The sequence below is a fragment of the Nuphar pumila genome, chromosome 5 (assembly GCF_984573655.1).
Source record: "Nuphar pumila chromosome 5, dmNupPumi1.hap1.1, whole genome shotgun sequence".
Lineage (NCBI taxonomy): Eukaryota > Viridiplantae > Streptophyta > Magnoliopsida > Nymphaeales > Nymphaeaceae > Nuphar > Nuphar pumila.
The window spans coordinates 128092455-128108712 of record NC_143253.1 but is presented as its reverse complement, the minus strand read 5'-3'; the positions used below and the strand labels follow the sequence as shown (position 1 = coordinate 128108712).

At 45.4% G+C, this 16258-nt stretch overlaps 1 protein-coding gene across 1 annotated transcript; it reads left to right on the top strand.

The window, feature by feature from the left end:
• The first annotated feature begins 13748 nt into the window (after positions 1-13748).
• On the top strand, positions 13749-14335 carry LOC149838647 (uncharacterized). The gene has a single exon (XM_090007752.1). The coding sequence runs from the start codon at positions 13807-13809 to the stop codon at positions 14263-14265; it is 459 nt and encodes a 152-aa protein (XP_089863878.1). The 5' UTR covers positions 13749-13806; the 3' UTR covers positions 14266-14335.
• Positions 14336-16258: the final 1923 nt, after the last annotated feature.

The following is a 16258-nucleotide window of genomic DNA, read 5'->3' as shown; positions in this document are numbered from 1 at the left end:
TGGTACTTAACCACGCTTGACAGCCAGAGCACGTCTTTTTGAATGCTTCGCACATTTGGAGCGAACGTAGAAGGCCAGCTGGCAACGCGCCTTCAGCACACGCCCAAGGCCCCAAACTGCCATCCCATGTGGCCACGATCACGAACATTGCACGTGTGCTGTGCATGGCACGACAGCTGTTACACTGTCATGCACGCACACACAGCGCACAACGAAGAGTGCCACATGCGCTAGTTGCGCATGGCAACGATTACTATGCTACGTGAATGGCCGCGAGAAGCAGTGGTTACACCGTTGTGCGTGCAAGCCGCACGCACAATGGAGTGCATCACTGTTGCGTGCGTGAGCCATGCACGATAGCTTGTAATGTTTGAATTTTGAACGCGGTGCATATCCTGCACACACAACGGAGTGCATCACTGCTGCATGCGTGAGCCATGTGAGACAGCCTACAGTGTTTGAATTTTGAATGTCGTGAGTATCCTGCACGCTGCTTTGCGCCATGTGCCACGCATGGTGCGGCAAAGGCGCCACACGACCGCATGCACCCCTACAGTGTGTGGTGGCAGTTGTTGCCCCAGCTGGGTGTGTTCCCCTCATTTGGCGCCTTTCTCCATTTTTCAGCATTTGAATTCCAAGAAGGCTTATTTAGGCCATGAATGTAGTTTGTAAAAGGGCTTTTTAGAAATATATGAAATTTGCCTTTGGCTTTCGTCTTTCAAGACACTTCTCTTTTTTCCTTCGTTGAAGAAAGTTTTTTCAGCACAAGGCCGTGAGATCCTTCTCATTGTGCCATTTCGGCTCACACAAGTGTTGCGAAACACTTGGGTCTGCTTAGGCCATCAGTGGCACATGATCATTAACGTTGGTGAACTAGGCATACGCCCGACAAGCCAAGGAACCAGTCGGTCGTCTAAGGGCTTTCCTCCTCCCCCCCCCCCCCTTCACCAAAGGAGGTTTACAATATTGGGTTGATCAAACACACGGTTCAAACTTTTGAAGCTCATCATTCAACCATCCACGAGTGCTACACTCCGATAAAAAATAATCTTAGATGAGTTTGTACATCTTGTGCGGTGAAGCTATCGTCTCCATGAAACCACCATCGCAAGTAACTCATCACTTTCGAGTTGGCCTTGCTGACTCGCTACTTTAGCGTACGGACGCCCTACGGGTGCCTACACTATTGTCAGATTACGTCATGTTTCTTGGAGGACTCCTAACGGACTGGAAGAACGCGGGTCACGTGCGACTCTGAAGCCTTTGGAGGCTTCTATCCCTATAGTGTTGTTTCCTTTGTGCACACATCACACCACTTGTATTGCATTGTATTTATCGCAACCTCCCCGCACATTGGCATATCGCAACACTTTGCCCTTGCAAGCCTGCAGCCTATCGTGCACCCCACTACTGCGCACACATCTGTTGCACGCACCCTACCACTGTGCATGCTACTTCTGCACCCCGCGCTACAGCGCTATGCCCTGTGTAGCCCCTATACCTGCGCACTACACACTACACTTGTGCGCTGCACTCTATGCCTTATGTGCAACACACTGTGCCAGCGTGCCCTGCGCATTGTACGCCTTGTAGCGTAGCACCCGCTCACCCTGCGCATCGAACACCCGCAGCGTAGCGCCCCACGCTCGCATTTCTCGCCGCACAATGCACTGCACTCATGCTCCTGCGCACTGCACCACACCTGTTGCTCTGCACCTGCTGCACCGCACCCTCTACAATGCATCAACACCCTGCACAACTTGTTCCATGCATGCCCTGCACTCTATACTCTGCAGCTTGTTGCTGCCAACAACAACCTCTTAGCTGCAACCTCCCTTCACCTATGCCGGCACTTGGTAAGTATTTTTGTATTCTTTTGAGTGGCACCAATGTGTGCAAGGAGTGACTCTTGTGAGCTTGTAACTTGGGCCTGCGTACCTATACATCAATCTTGTAACCCTTGCTCCGGCTAGACGAAGCCCATCCAACAAGTCTTTTTATCCTTCTTGCATGAGTTGCTTTTAGGCTTTGTAGTTTGCGTGCTTACACACACTCATGATGGCACCGACTACTCAAGCCCAACGCTGCGAGTTGCAAGACTTGATTGGCATTGAGCTCGAATATCATTCTGTTGCCCGAATAAATAAAAATTTTCTGTAACCCATCCATAGACCATCGGATCCTATGAATAGGGCTGCACCAGTTGGTATAAGAGCAATGGATGATCTAGAGGTTTTCCTGTAGCGCCCCCATAATTCCCGACTTGAAAATCCTTTGGATTTTAGGGTAAATTTTTTTTTTTGAAAACGAGTACGCAAGTGCGGAAGAAACCAAAAAGGAAAGCGAGCGAAAAACTCTGGGCGCCCACTACAAGTGAGAAGCAACAGTAAAATGAAACAACTTTTTATTTAAATACATTTCACAAGTGTACAACTCATCATCCCCTTTATAAGACCAAAATGGTCAGGATCCTTGAAGAGGGTTCAGAAGTGGGGGTTCAGAGTCCGCTGCAACACACCGAGCTCCATCGCACGCCTAAGTAAAAACCTGTATCCCCATAAAACAGGGTCAGTACTCTTTCAAGCTGGTGAGACAAACCAAACCACAATGTACCATATGTGGAAATCGAAAGCAAGCTATTCGTACAAGACATAGCATGATAATCTACAATAATTGAGCAATTATAGCATGAGCAGGTATAAAGCAGTGAAAACTACGCAAGGAGCAATAACGGCAATTACTAACAACAACATGGTATGCATCAAGGAACATAAGTAAGCAATGTATCAACATTTGTAACAAGGTATGCATCACAGGACATAAATTACTAAGGTAACAATACAATTGATTGTGATGTGCAAGAACTAGCTAAGTGATGATACAGAACATTGCACATTATGATGAGACAGAAACATTTGCCACGATAAAGCATGACTCACAAGTAGTGCCAAGGTTCATAAACCACGTATTACAAAACATAAGCGAGCTCATCTCGCTACGTGGGGCCATCGCCCACAAACAAACTCGCTAAGGAGTTCCAAAGTCGCATAAGTCTCACAAGACTGCATTCTCCAACATGTATTTTACGGATCCCTACGTACCTAGGGAAATACATGGAACTTGCCAACGTGATAGTACATTCGAGTTTCACGAGCAAAAGCATGTAATTACATACATCATCCAAATGTTTTCGTGCTAAGGCGTGTGTGGCCGTGTACATGCCACTCCAATACCATTGAAAACCACACCACAAATGAGTGTCAACACTCGTAAATAATATACAATTTGCATCGATCCTTGCAAGACAAGGGAAAAGCCATAGTTATATATTTTCTTTGACCTACGCTATAGGTTTCTCAATTACGCCAAAGCCTTATTTTGATGGCGTTCAAATAAGGCGATACTTGCAACACTTACGTGCTATACAATCAAACACACGCACATGGCGAGGCAGCACAATACTCGCATTGGTGGTTTTATCATTTAGTGCGCATACATAACTATTTAACGTAAGATTGCATAGGACAAGTGCCCTTGGTTCTTACCATTACATTGTGAAAAACATAACTACGCACGCAATATTCTATTTGCTTTGGTTGACGAGTACAGTTCATTTGCGATACGACACGTCAAATCCACCACGTCATTAGGGTATTGGTCCCCGTGTTGCGAACACATACAAGCAACCCCAAAGACTGCGGTCTGGTGCTAACTAAACAGTACAAAACGTGCGGCAAGGTGGAGGGAAAACCAATTGTTGAGCTGGATTGACCAAAAACATGCTCCCCAACCAAACAGACACCTCAATGCCATGGGGCACTACGCGCGTACAACAGAACCGGATGCAGCTAAGAGAGGATACCAAGTCTGGATCGACTGGTCCAAACCCCACATGTGGCTCAGCCACCACTGCTCCGACACTAGGGGTGCGGGCCTGTAGCCTGCACCAGGTGGCCGAACCATCTGCTGCAATTTAGTTGCAGCAGGATCACCACATAGCGGTCTAGGTCTGGACCTGCTGGTCCAGACCCACATGGTGGCATGCTGCCACCAAGCGAAAGGGTTGCAGGCCCACGGCCTGTACCTAGCTGCGGTCCCAAGTGCTGCAGCTAGGATGCAGCAGCCCCAAGCAATCCGCTCTTAGTTGGGCACAACAATGAGCCTCTAACCGAAACTGGGTTCGGTTAGGAGCCTCTAACAGGTCTGGACCTAATCGGTCCAGACCATGTTAGGCCAACCGAAAATCCCCAGCCCACATAAGTGGGTGCTGGCATAAACTGCGCCAAACAGAAATAGATGAGATGTCCCCCAACCGAACCTTGTTCGGCACAAACACAGGGACAGGTCTGGACCTACTCGGTCCAGACCATGTCCGGTCAGAGGAGAGCCCAACCCACTCCAGCTCAAGCTGGTAGGTTCGGCTAAGGGTTATGCCAACCAAAACAAAGGAGGGCGCCCAGGCTGACCCATTTGTGGTCGGCCTGGGGGTCACCCACACGCAGCATAGCGTCCAGAAGTTTCTGGATGCCCAACAGCAGAACGAAAAGGGGCAAACGAAGAAGGGCTCATTCCGACCTACCCAGGTCAGCACAGCCCGAACCCAAGAGGGTTGGCATGGCTGCTGGACCAAGGGTCCGTCAAGGGCTTCCCAGCCAACCGAAATTGCCTAGGAACGAAGCTTTTGCTGACACGAGACAGCCCAAGTGAGCAAAATGGAAAACACATAAGAATAAAATAAAAGAAAAAGGCTTCCAGCCAGATGCAACCATGACACAACCTTAACACCATTCCGCTGCCATAGCCAAACGGGTTCACGGGCCATCACGATTCCAGCCACAAGGACGAGCAAAAATGATGGCTGAAATGTGTTTAGGCCATCAACAATTATGATGCATGAAAAGGAAAATACATGCAATGCAAACCGAGGGCCTAATGCGTGCGAACAATAGAATCCACCATTATGAACTCAACACTACGATGCACAGCTAAACACATGCATATGTGCTCCATAAAATCCACCAATGAAGAAAGGAAAACCCTAACCCAAGGGAAAGTCGATGTGCATGCAAGTTTGAAACCCAAGATTGGATGCAAGCATACCATTAAAACCCACAATTTCTAACTTAAACATGTAGCAACTCACAAAAATATAGAAACACCCCTACTTTGGCTCAATCAAACCCACAATGAGGTATGCAAAGAGAAAAACTCACAAGAATACAAAAACGCCTAGTATTTGCTCAATCCGAAAACCACAGTTTGGAGAAGTGAAGGAGTGGCTCACCTTCGCGGCTTTGCAATGGAGGAAATGGAGAAGAGGGGGGGGGGCACCACACACACACACGTTGGAGATAGAGGAGAGAGGGGAGAGCAAGAGAGGAGAGAGAGACTCCTCCAAGAAAATCGCCCAAGGGGGGGGGGGTCTTTCTCTCTCTTACTTCCTTCATTAGAAGTTTAAATACTTAGGTTAAAAGAAACAAATGACTGGGATTATCCCAGCTAGGATGGACGGCTGGGGTGCTCCACGTCCCCCCATGGCCAGCCCATGCCCAATGCATGTCTCTCATTTGAAATCATTAACTTTTCTTTCAAAAACGCCATTTAAGAAGGCCTTTAATGTTTGAAAATTTTACAAAAGGGCCACCCCAACTCACCCAATCAACTTTTATCATTTGAATTAGTTTGAAACAATTACAAAAACACCATGGGGCGCCAGCCCCATGGTCCCCTTTATTAGAAAACGCCTTTCATGATGAGCTTTCAGGCTCATCATGAGTTTTGAAAAGAAGAAATGGCCAATCGTGGCATATATTTCAAAAGCCATGCAATCTTTTTCAAACATGCCACTCAGCTGGTCAAGCCTTGACCAGGTGGTCAACCATGCCTAAAGTCATCCTCTAGAGAGGACGCCTAATGGATTTGGGTCCTCTAGTTGACCCGGATCCAAATCCAAAAATTGCCAATTGTATTAACTCCAAGAAATGCTTATTTAATATAATTAAATGCTAAATTAATTCCAACAAATCATTTAGTGCTCTCTATAATCTTAATTAATATGAAATGTTTGATGCCTCTTAATAAAATTCTTATCCGATTTGTGAGAATTAAGCGTATTACGATTCGGGTCTAATCGTCGATCAAAACTCGTAATTCACATGCATTGACAAGGTTTTTACGTCGTATGGGTCCCAAATTCGGGGACAAACCATAAATATATATTTTAAGTTAAACCTTAAAATTTCAGAAGTTAATTCGCCCAGAATTAGGCACTTCTTACTTACATAGTATATTTACGCGATTTTTGGGTCGCGCGTACAAAGCCAAAATACAAATCACAGTCAATTTATATCAAATTACGTGTTATATCTCAAAAATACACAAAATCATACATTTTCAGCTCAAATCAAACAATAAGGTCCTCAAAAAATTCGTGGGTCTTACATTTTCATGAGAGTCAATGAGTTTCTACGAACCCGTTTGGTACCTCTCAAGTAGACATGATGGGTCACTTGGTTCGTTCAAATCAAGAAGTGAATGACCGCATCGGTCGGCTTGAAGATTTAATTGCCAACCTTGCCACGAGCCTAAACAAACGACATATGACGAACTCGTGAGAGAGAGTCGCCCCAACATCGATAAGCTCCCTATATGTGATCCCCTATGCATGAGTATGTTAATGAATTGGTGAGAAGCCAGTCACCATGGGAACACACTTGGAAAGATAGGCACGACACATATAGGCGCAAAATCAAGGTAAAGTTGCCTACCTTTGATGGACAAAATTCTAAAAATTGGCTCTACAAAGCCAATCATTATTTTTTGTGCGCCAACACTCCATGGAATGCTCGTGTTGACGAGGCCATTTCAAAAATGAAAGAAAGTGCTCTACGTTGGTTTCATTGGGAAGAACTTACGCATGGGCATCTCACTTGGGATTAACTCCAAAACACGATCATGGAGAGGTTTGGTCCATCTTCCTTAGTTAATCATGATGTTGCTCTCAAGCAACTAAGGCAAAAAGGAACCTTCGAAGAAGACCAAGCCAAATTCGAGGATGTTTGCTCCTTAGTGCCTCACGTAGATCCACACACTTTATTTGGATCCTATGTAGGGGAACTTAAGGACGAACTCCGCTTGGAGGTTTTGGCCTCAGGTGCTCGTTCTGCAATCGAGGCATATCAGGTAGCCAAGGTGTATGAGAAAAAGAAAAAGTTGAGATTGTCGACACAAAGACCTATCAGAACGAAGGATACACCCAAAGGTCCTAAGTTCATGACGAAGAACGACACTAAACTCGTAACCCAAAGGCCCAAGATCGAACAAATCTTCAAAAAAGAGATTGATGATAGAAGGAAACATAGAGGATGTTTTAAATATGGAAAGCCATGAACTCTGGGACATAAATGTTAAAGTCTCTGAATTTTCCAAATCATCGATGATGAAGAGGAGAAACCATGTCCTCAAATGGGTGAATCTGATAGTGACAACGAAGGGAGCAATCTGGTCAAGTATCATTCATTGACGAGAGTTGCAGGACCCCAGTCTATGAGAATTGAAGCCAAACTTGAAGGTCTAGTGGTGGATGTGCTCATTGACACGAGCACAACCCACAATTTCATCAAAGAAGAAGTCACCCATAGACTGAATAAGGAGGTCTCTGAATACATAGGCTTTGAGGTGACCTTGGGCAATGGTGACAAATTGTTATGCAATTTGGTAATACAGGATAATCACCTTTGCATACAAGGCAAAGAGTTTAAGGAGCGCCTATTTTTACTCCCTATATCCGAGTCAGACATTGTCATGGGAATGAAATGGTTGAGGTCGCTCGGAACCATTACTTGGGACATCACCAAAATGATTATGTTCTTCAGTGATGATCAAAGAAACTTTACTTTCACGGGTGAGGGAACTTTGATAGATCCTATGACAGTACCGACCAAGCTGAGAGTTTAGACACTCACATCAGTCTCTTGTGAGTGGGGGAAAAGAAGTGCTAGAAGCACATGTGGGTGATGCAGACACTCGTGATTTGCTTGAAGAACTCCACAAAGATCCAACATTCAAGTCTGGGTATGAGTTAAAGGAAGATGTGTTTTTTCATAAAAGTCGATTAGTGATATCCCTTGGAAGTGATCTCATTCCAAGATTGCTCTACGAGTACCATGACTCTTTAGGGGCTGGACACATGGGGTGTCCAAAACATATCAAAGGCTAAAGCGGTTGTTTTATTGGAAAGGACTAAAGAAGTCGTTTAAGATTATATTCACAAATGTCAGGTGTGTCAGGAAAATAAATATGAGGCTATCAAAACACTTGGGCATTTAACATCTCTTCCAATACCCGAAGGTGTTTGGCATGATATAAGTATGGATTTTATTGAAGCCATGCCTCCTTCCAACCATATGGAAATCATCTATTTAGTAGTAGATCGACTCTCAAAGTATGCACACTTCATGCCTCTACCACAAAATTATATGATGACCCAAGTCGTTCAGAGCTTCCAAGATCACGTGGGTAAATTGCATGGGTTGCCTAAATCCATAGTGTGCGATAGAGATGCTATATTCCTAAGTGCATTTTGGAAGGCTTACTTTGAATTAAGCGAAACAAAGATGAAATACAGTTCAGCCTACTATCCACAGACAGATGGCCAAACCGAAGTGGTGAACCAAACAATAGAAACATATCTGAGATGTTTTGTGAGCTCCAAACCCAAAAGTTGGACCTTATACTTATCATGGGCGGAGTATGCTTATAATATGAGTCGGCACTCTACCATTGAGATGACTCCCTTCGAGGCCCTATACGGTTATTCTCCTCCCGAATTGATCACATATGAACATGGAAGTAGTCCTCTTTTTGAGATTGACTGTGCCTTGAAATCACGTGATGAAATTCTACAAATCCTCAAGAGCAATATGGTCTATGCTCAAGCGAGGATAAAGAATCAGTTCGATAAGAGAAGAATGAACCGAGTCTTTGAGGTGAATAATTGGGTATGGCTCAAAAAGACTTGAGCTCATAAACAACGTAACATGCATTCACAAAAACATTCTAAGTTGGTGCCACGTTATTATGGACCTTTCCAAATCGAAGCCAAGATCGGGAGAGCAACCTATAAATTGAGATTGCGTAAAGGGTCAAAGATACATCCTGTATTCCATGTGTCATAGCTAAAGCCGCATGTTGGGGATCCACCCTAAGAAAATGTTCTACTGGAAGAAGGAGCACAACCAATCTGAATTATCCGTCGAATGGTGAAGAGGAAAGGTGGATGATTGGTTAATCAACTCAAAATTAAATGGGATATTGATGGAGAGACTTCCATTTCATGGATGAAAGAAGGAGAGTTTTGAGACAAACATCTGAACTTTCACTTTGAGGGCAAAGGATAGCGGAATCATGGTGGATTGATGCATTCACACTTCATTCGGACAACCGCGGACTTCATCAGATGTCGTCACACACTTCATTCGGATCAGAACAACCCGTCCTTGTTGCGTCGGATTCAGAATCGCCATGTCGGGGTAACTGTCAACCCTAGCGCACGCCACTACCGCGGTACTTAATCACAGTTGACAACCAAACCGCATCTTCTGGAATGCCCCGCACAAGTGAAGTGGTCGTAGAAGGACAACTGGCCACGTGCCTTCAGTGCATGCCCAAGGCCCCAAACCGCCATCCCACGTGGCCACGATCATGCACACTGCGCTCGTGCCATGCACGATGCGATGTCGGTTACACTGTCGCACATGTACACACGCGATGGCTCCGTGTGGCAACGATTACTTCGCTGTGTGTGTGGCCATATGTGGTAGTGGTTACACCGTTGCACTCGCACAACAAAGCGCATTTGAATTTCAAACGCACAGTAGTGCATGAGCCATGCGTGGCAGCCTGCAGCGTTTGAATGCCACACATGGTGCGACAAAGGTGCCGTATGACCACATTCACGTCTGCTGCTTGCAGCATACGCCCCTACAGCGTGCAATGGCAGTTGCCACCCTAGCTAGACACGTTCCCCTCATTTGGCGCCTTTCCCTATTTTTCAACATTTGAATTCCAAGAAGGCTTATTTAAGCCATGAATTTAGTTTGTAAAAGGGCTTTTTGAAAATATATGAAATTTGCCTTTGGCTTTCATCTTGAGAGACATTTCTCTTTTTTCCTCTGCTGAAGAAAGGCTTTTCAGCACAAGTTGTGAGATCCTTCTCACTGTGCCATTTCAGCTCATGCACGTGTTGCAAAACACTTGGGTTTGCTTGGGCCATTGGTAGCGCATGATCGGCGATGTTGGTGGGGTAGGCGTATGCTCGACGAGCCATGGAACCGGCCGACGGTCTAGGGTTTTTCTTCCTCCCCCCCCCCTTCACCAAAGAAGGTTTACAACATCAGGTTGATCAAACACACATTTCGAACTTTTGAAGCTCATCATTCAACCGTGCACGAGTGCTACGCTCCGATAAAAACTTATCTTAGTTGGGTTTGTACATCTTGTGCGGTGAAGCTATCGTCTCCGCAAAACCACCATCACAAGTAACTCATCACTTTCAAGTTGTCCTTGCCGACTAGCTACTTTTGAACGCTCAACGGGTGCCTACGCTATTGTCGGATTACGACACGTTGCCGGGAAGACTCTTAACGGACTGGAAGAACGTGGGTCACCCGTGACTCCATAGCCTTTGGAGGCTTCTATCCTTACAGTGTTGTTTCCCTTGTGCATATGCTTGTCCATACACCACACCACTTGCGTTGCACTACACTCATCGCAGCCTTCTCACACATTGGCATATCGCAGCATGCTGCCCTTGCAAGCCTGCAGCCCACCGTGCACTGCACTACTGCGCACATGTCTGTTGCACGCACCCTGCCACTACGCATGCTGCTTTTGTATCTCGCGTTGCAGCGCTATGCCCTGTGCAACCCCTGTACCTGCGCACTGGGCCCTGCGCTCAGCGCCTTTCACGTTGCACACCCTGCAACGTAGTGCCCGCTTGCCCTGCACGCCCGCAGCGTTGCACCCTACATGTCGCGGGCCCCGCCGCACAGTGCACTGCACCTGCGCTCCTTCCCACTGTTGCGCCGCACCAATGTGTTGCATGTTCTACGTGCTGCACCTAATGCGCCACACCTGTTGTTCTGCTCCTGCTGCACCACACCCTTTGCGGTGCGTCCGCACCTTGCACGGCATGTTCCTTGCATGCACTGCACTCTATACTCTGCAGCTTGCTGCTGCCACCAACAACCTCTTAGCTGCAACCTCTCCCTTCACCTACGCCGGCACTTGGTAAGTATTTTCATATTCTTTTGAGTGGCACCTGCGTGTGCAAGGGGTGACTCTTGTGAGCTTGTAACTCGGGCCTGCGTACCTATATATCAAACTTGTAACCCTTACACCGGCTAGACGAAGCCCGTCCAACAATTTTTTTATCCTTCTTGCGCGAGTTGCTTTTAGGCTTTGTGGTTTGCGTGCTTACACACACTCACGATGGCACCGACTACTCGAGCCCAACACTGCGAGTTGCGAGACTTGAATGGCATTGAGCTCGAATTTCATTTTGTTGCCCGAATAAACAAATTTTTTTTTAAACCCAACCATAGACTATCGGATCCTAAAAATAGGGCTGCACCACACGACACAACTTTCAGCTGAAAAGGAATCGGACCTCCCCTCACCAAACGGAGAATGTTTTCGCTGAAAGGGGTTCAGGGTTGATTTGGTGTTCTTTTTCCTCGCAGAAAGGAAACCCGACGTTTGTGTTGCTGGTGTCGCCCTCAGGGAAACACATGGATGGGAGTGCGTTTTTGCGGAAAGCGCCAGCTTTCCTAAGCGCATAGATGCCCCCCCCTAAAAGAGTGAAATTTGGAAAATATGAGAAATTCAAAGGATTCTTGTTCGGGGTCGGAAATGATTTTTTGGATCGGGTATGGATAAAAACAATTATTCAATTTCCGGACGATGACTTAATTTCAAAGATGATGCGACAATCCCATCAGATATCACCAAGTTTCAATTAATCCAATCATATTGAATTTCAAAATCATGAACAAAGCGTTACATCTGAGAGGGAGAGAGAGAGAGAGAGACTATTCTCTAGTCTTGGATGGTGAAAGTGGATAATATTCAGCGGACCTCATATCCACATGTAATAAATTATTTCTTATATAAATTCTGAAAATAAGATCCAAATGTGCATTTGGACTTAAAAGTTCGACATTTTAGAGTTGTCTTTGGATCCAGAAAAAGAATTCTGTTGTGGGATTTGTGTATGGATCCAGATCTAATTCTATCTGTTTGCAAAATTTTACACATAAAGCTTTTGTTTCCAACGCTTTCTCGCTAGGCTTATTATATAAATTTCACAGCTAAATTCAAGTTTCATTACCTCGAATCTAAAAGATAATGTTTTTTTTTTATTTAAGTTTTTCTTCAGATATATCATGATCTGAACTATGCCTATCCTAGAAAGAGTGGATCCCAGGTGTACGGGTGAATGGAAGGGGTCAAAACGAACAAGAATAGGTCGGACCTCTTGCCCAAATCCGAAAAGTTATTCTCAGATATGGATCTTAAAAATAGGACCCCAAACAACTTTTTGGATCAGAGTCACAACGGATAAGGTTAGGTGGGACCTTGTAACAAATATCGCGAGATTTATAAAAATCTTGCGATAATATCGCGAGAAATTGCCTGAAAGTTTAAAACGACAATTTCTGGTGAGATTTTCAAACCATGACAAATATCGTGATATTTATGGTTTTAGCAGATATTTATCGCGAGATCTTTATTTTTAAATATGTTTTCTTTATATTTTCTTATAAAATTATTTTTTATAATTTTTAATTTATTTTTTATTGCCCAGATTTTGCGGAAAAAAAACATGAGATTTATGAAAATTTTCAAAATTTCCCGAGTTTTTGACTCTTGAGATTTTAACGTTTTTTACTTTTGTCACTATGGGTCGGACAAATCATTCTCAGATATGGATCTTAAAAGTACGATCCGAACATGTCTTCGGATCAGATCCAGTCTTATATGATATGATTAGTCAGGCACATCTCGGCGTTTCTTACAAAATATTATCATATAAATTTTAAGATGCCGATTCCACCACACGACATCCGATCTAGTTCAAATCCAAATTTACATTCAGGCTTTTGAAAAACGAAATACGTAAATCTACATTGGAATCATAAAGAAATTTAAATCTATGTTCGGATATACCGAGATCCGAATGGTACCGATCCGGTTTCACCCTTATGCCACGTGGCAGCCTAGTGCTGTAGTCCAATATTGTTTTGAAGACACGCTGTCCTCCGGTAATTCCAGGCTGGCAAAGTGGCACCCTTCCCCACCAGCCCAACCCTTTGACCCAACTTCTCACACTCACTCTCTCTCTCTCTCTCCCTCTCAGATGACCGCTCTGGAGCCGTCGTCTGCCTTTCCCTACGCAATGACTTTTCAACCCCTGATGATCCCAAGAAGAAAGCCCAAGAAAGTACGTCAGGCTAAATGGGTATTTTCGTAATACAGAAAAAGGAACCCTTGGTTCCCTTACCCCGACGAATCCACACATTCACTTTCCCTCCCCCCCCCCCCATCACACGTGGCAACCTATGGGTCGCTGCCTTCAACGCTATATAAGAACCTCTCCCTCCACACCATTACAGCATCCCTCCTCCATTCATTCATTCCTCCTCACGAACACACTCAGAGTCCGTCTAACGAAGACGAAGACGACGACGCACGAGTGGGAAGGCCCCTTGTCTCATCGCATCGCACGTGTGCTGGGTGGTGGTCGGCATGGGCTCGTGCTGCTCGCTCGGGGCCGCCGTGGCGTCGTCGTCGGAGAGGGGAGACCATCGGTTTCACGGGACGGTGAAGCTGGTGCTGCCGGACGGAGACCTTCAGGAGTTCGCGTCGCCGGTGAAGGCGTCGCACGCCCTGTGGGGGGAGCCAGCGTGCTTCATCTGCCACTCGGACGCCATGGACTTCGACGGCCTCGTCTCCGCCGTCGGCGCAGACGAGGAGCTCCAGCCCGGTCAGCTCTACTTCGCTCTCCCGCTGAGCTCCCTCCGCCGCCCTCTCGAGCCGGCCGAGATGGCCGCCCTCGCCGCCAAGGCGAGCTCTGCGCTCAGCCGGAAGGGCTACGACGTGTTCTCGGCCGCCGACGACGACGTCGTCTCGGTGGGAAAGATGCCGGGTGGGTGCGATAGGAGAGCTCGGACCAGGCTCGACACGATCCAAGAAGGCAGAGATTGAGAGAGAGCGAGAGAGACGCTTGTACAGACGGGATTTGCATTCAGCGTTTATGTTTTTTGTATGTTTTTTTTTTCTTCCGTTTTTGAGATGGAAAGTGGAAACCGAAGAGGGTGCAGAATGCATGGTGTATACTCTCTTAAATGGCTCATGGTTACATAATAAAGTTCCTGATTTTCATGTATTATGTTGTGATTTTCTTTCTCTTTTTTTTTTTGGTTTTGGTGGGTTTCCTTTTTTTGCTGTGTTTGATGCTTGGGACGCAAGAAACAAAAAAATCGTCTCATTGGGCAGCGAGAGAAGAGAGAACAGATACAGAGAGCTGGTGAGGTGAGAAGAGAGGGCTCAGAGTCCATACAGATGGCGCAGACTCGTCCTGAGGACTTGTATTTCCAGCTTTTTTCTAGTGTTCGAAAGTACGGCAGGCCGAGCTAGCTCGGCTAGCTCTCTGATCGTAGGACAGTTTCTTTGTGTAAATATAAAAAAAAAATAAAGGCTTTTTCGTGAAGTTGGGTTTCCGAGCAAAGTTAGTTTTACGTGACATTTTATGTGAAGGTAAGCTTGATATGCCCACAAGAGCTCCTACCTCACACAGGTAGGGGCCACTTGTAAATGAATGCCACCAAGTTTTTTTAAAAGGCAAGCCAGGTTAGGCAGACCCCTACCAGTTGTACAATGATGTCATTGAGATTCGAACTAGCAACATCCTAACACAAGGTGACGTGCATTAGCTGCTCCTTCCAAGCAAGCGGAGCCCCAGTTGAAAAAGCTACAAGTTTTAAACTCACGGGTGACATCCCTGGTTAAGGGAAAAGCTGGGTGTACTCCCAGGTGGAGAAAGGGACCTCAAGGCCAGTCAATATGAGGTCGGTGATGGGGTTCTCCTGGATTATCCAGAAAAAAAAAGTGGGTTTATATGGGATTGTAACCCTTGACTGGGCTCGGATCAATGAGCTTGAGTCGACCTCGTGAGCACTTTAAACTTTACTTTTTCAGGTCAAATGCATTACACGGGTGCTTGCTCACAAGGGCTCCACACATCTGGCCAGGTGGGTCGGGTTAAGGCATTTAATCGAGAGGAACGTTGCGAGTTTGATACCTATGTTATGCATTTCTTTCTATAAGATCCAAGCAATGGAGAGACTTTCCTGAGGGGCAAATAAGGATGCCCTAAATAAGGATGCAAACAGTTCAGACCCAGAACAACTAAATGCATAAATACTTGGATTCAATTCTGATTTGGAACAACCAAAACTTGCAAAACCTCCATCATGAATCCAACCCATTTGCATCCCTATCCCCTACTTGCATTCTTAGTCTTTTTTTTTTTTTACAAAGAAAGCTGAGGTTAGACAGACCCCGACCAGTTATACAACTCATACCATTGGGTTTTGAACTTGCAACCTCCCAACACGAGGTGACGAGCACTAGCTGCTCCTACAAAACAAGCCGAGCCCCCGTTGGTTATTTGCATTTTTAGTCCTGAAAGAATTTTACACTACAGATACAGAAGCACCGCCACAATCAACATGGCCATCTCAGCCTGTATTTGGAATGTTCGAACCATAACAGTGAATTTCTTGTCCAACAGAAAAAGTGGTGCAATATGCCAAACAAGAAACGAAAGAGAAAGAGGCCGCAGATAACATAGTTCAAAGCCAAACAAATAAATGAGACATGAAATAGTTGCAACAAACAAACTTCCATTCCCTTTTAGGTCATAACATTACATGGCAAACTGCACTTGTAGTAGAAAATCATGGACGGCTGTTATGCAATTATGTCCTAGAAAAGAAGAAAAAGACAGTGTAGCTGATTCCATATCTTCATTTAGGAACGTACTATCCTCCAAAAATAATCATATAGCTTTTCGTTTTTGTAAACGTGCATTGGTCTTTTCGGCTAGCTAGGTACATACCTCAAAGGGATAAGTGAAATTTTCAATTAGATATTTTAAAAAGAGCCTCGTGTTTTGAAGAATCATTTGAAGGCTAAA